This window comes from Humulus lupulus, chromosome X (assembly GCF_963169125.1).
Source record: "Humulus lupulus chromosome X, drHumLupu1.1, whole genome shotgun sequence".
Lineage (NCBI taxonomy): Eukaryota > Viridiplantae > Streptophyta > Magnoliopsida > Rosales > Cannabaceae > Humulus > Humulus lupulus.
Genome location: NC_084802.1, coordinates 157,041,981 through 157,044,764, shown reverse-complemented (window position 1 = coordinate 157,044,764; position 2,784 = coordinate 157,041,981). Strand labels below are relative to the sequence as shown.

Genomic DNA, 2,784 nt, shown 5'->3' with positions numbered 1-2,784 from the left:
ATCTCCCTACGGATGGTATTCACTAGACTCTTAACATGGTTGGATTTCTTATGATAGGTGGTTATAGATGTACCTTATATAGACTCATCCTTACGATGACTATAAGAATTAAGTCCATGATATTCAAAACCGTGGGCCAAAATCATAAATTAAGAAATAATTTGTTTTTCTTACCTTGATTGAATGGAAATGTAATTAATAAAAGTCTAAGAAGTTTTATTAATTGGGATGTTTCTCTATTTGACTAAGTGAATATTTGTGACTCTTGCCTACCGGGACACATAGGTTCATGGCTAGTTGAAATACATAAGAAATAGAAATATAAGAGTTTTTAGTATTTACTTATCTTTGAACATTGTTTACATGTTGTGTTATTTCTTAAACTTGTACGGATGAATGTTTGTCGAATAAAGCGTTGATTTCTACTTTATTGATAACTGTAGCTTTATGGAATTCAACCCCATTATCTCTCTTCTGTCCAAGGAGTTGCTAACCGACGAGAACTTCATGAAATGGAAGTCTAATATCATAGCTTTGATCGGCAACAACTTGAAATTCGTGATGACTGAAACTGAATCCGGAGATAATGCCTCAAAGGTCATGAGGGAGAAGTATGAACGTTAGACTACTGCCAACAACAATGCCATTGAGTACATTCTTGCCAACATCTTAGAAACGCTAAGGACTAAGATGAAGAATGTCGAAACTGCTTACGACATCATGGAACAACTCCAAGAAATATTTGGGCACAAGTCAGCGAAAGCTAGTTTTGAGGCTACCAAGAAATATGTGAACTATAAGATGGCACCTGACCAACATGTTCGTGATCATTTTATTAACATGAAGAACTACTTCCAAGAAGCTGAACTACATGGAGCAAAAGTAGATGAGAAGAGTCAAGTTGGAATAATTCTCAACAACCTTGCACCCAATTTCCTTACGTTCTCCACGAACTATTTCCTTAACAAGCTGAACTATGTAATGACTTAGCTATTTAATGAGCTCCTGATGTATGAAGGAAAAAATGGTGGACCGAGTAAAGGACCTGAGAAGAAGACTCTCACTACTAGGGGTGCTCAGGGTGAGGCTAACCTAGCCTCATCCTCGAAGAGCAAGAAGAGAAAAGCAAGGAAGGAGAAGAAGAAGGGTAAGAAGAAAGAAACTGGAAAGGCATTGCCAACTAAAAAGCTTGCTGGAGCAAAGCCAACTAGCAACAAGGCTAAAGGATAGTGTTTCCACTACAAGGAGGAAGGGCATTGAAAGAGTAATTGCCCAACCCTCATGGAAACTAGAACCCAAGGTAATAGTGTTTACCCAAAAATGGCTTCTGATGATGTGGCAAGAATTTATTACACGTGGTTGGCGCGTGGCAGCGTCAAGGTGAAGAGGTGCTCTTCGACTATCGACCAGCTCCTTGTTGCTTCATCAGATCTCGCGATTAAATGCGACCAGCCTGGTCGCATGCTTCAGTTTATTTCTTTTAAAGATATGTAATCTTGTAATAACTAAATTTATGATCTTTTTTCTTAATTGCCTTGATATGCTGATATTAAGGATAATTAAGGCCCATTGGCCCATGTAACCCCCTTGAGCCTATAAATATGAATGAGAAGGCTCAAGGAAGGGACTTTTGACTTTTGAACCTTTTTTTTTGAGTGCTCAGAAAATAGAGCATAATGCGATTATCCACCGAAAAGTTGTAATTCTCCTAAGGCTTGTGAAACTCAAGAACCCTAGTTCTTTGATCACGACATTGGGATTCAACATCAATAATAACACTAAGTGGACGTAGGTTATTACCACATTGTTGGGGCCGAACCACTATAAATTACTTGTGTCATTTCTGTACCATTTGATTCCATTCTTGATTGTATTCTTATTTATTTGTCGTTATTCTGACTCCGTGTCGTTGGCCAAATCGAGGGTCAACATTCTGGTGCTTTCATTGAGAGTTTGATAAAAAGCTTTAAGAAAATCAAATGGCAAAAACATCCAAGAGGGTTGGACAGGTCGCTGGCGCTGCATCATCTCAACCTCCTCCTCCAAATGTGGTGGAGAGTGAACCACATTTAGAGTTTGAAGAGGAGGAGTTGGATTCGGAAACGCTGAGGGCAACACTGGGGGTGTTGCAGTATGAGTTGGCCATTCTAAGGGCCAATCAGGAGAATGCAGCGGAGACCATGGCCCAGTAGCAAAGGGAGATTGAGCATCAGTGCCAGGAGCTTAATGAGCGGCAGGAGGACATGGACCATCGATAGAGGGATGCCACGACCACTCTTGAAGCAGCCATTCAATTGGCTCGAGGATAGGCTGCACCGGCCTCTCAACCGGATCAGCCATCGAGTGCGCCACCGCAACGGGCCCCCAACCTAAGTCCTCCACTCCAGCCAACAAATCCTCAAAGGCCAGAGTAGCCACTTATTGCTAAGGATGATGTCCCAATTCGGGATCCTGAGCAGCAGCCTCCATCTCAAGATGGTCGAGGCAATCTCCAGCGCGAGAGGCAGAATAGGGCCGGGCAACCGCCCCGCAGCCCTAGACGCCCAGGGGACGAAGAGCCAAATCCACCGAGCAGGGGGTAGCTTCCTTCTGCCAACAGAAGGAAAAATGAGTCATGCTTTGTGGTCAGGGGCCTCACACGACATAATAATGCACGGGGACCTAACGACCAGTGTAGGCCTCCCCCTAACGCTTGGGAGATGCCAGCCCGAGGAGGAAACAACGTGAGCAGCCAATCATGCCATAGTCAGCCACAGTTTTGAGTCGACCATGACTATAATGAGG

The 2,784-nt window shown here is 43.0% G+C and overlaps 1 protein-coding gene across 1 annotated transcript; it reads left to right on the top strand.

Annotated features, from left to right (window-relative positions):
- The first annotated feature begins 690 nt into the window (after nucleotides 1–690).
- Nucleotides 691–1,230, top strand: LOC133806394 (uncharacterized). The gene is made up of 2 exons (XM_062244503.1): nucleotides 691–900; nucleotides 991–1,230. The coding sequence occupies exons 1-2, from the start codon at nucleotides 691–693 to the stop codon at nucleotides 1,228–1,230; spliced, it is 450 nt and encodes a 149-aa protein (XP_062100487.1).
- The last annotated feature ends 1,554 nt before the right edge of the window (nucleotides 1,231–2,784 follow it).

Bases quoted from the DNA above. Each gene is read 5' to 3' on its own strand.
- LOC133806394 (XM_062244503.1), top strand. From the start codon at position 691: ATGAAGAATGTCGAAACTGCTTACGACATCATGGAACAACTCCAAGAA. The intron at 901-990 runs GTTGGAATAATT...GTAATGACTTAG, and splicing joins AAGTAGATGAGAAGAGTCAA to CTATTTAATGAGCTCCTGAT.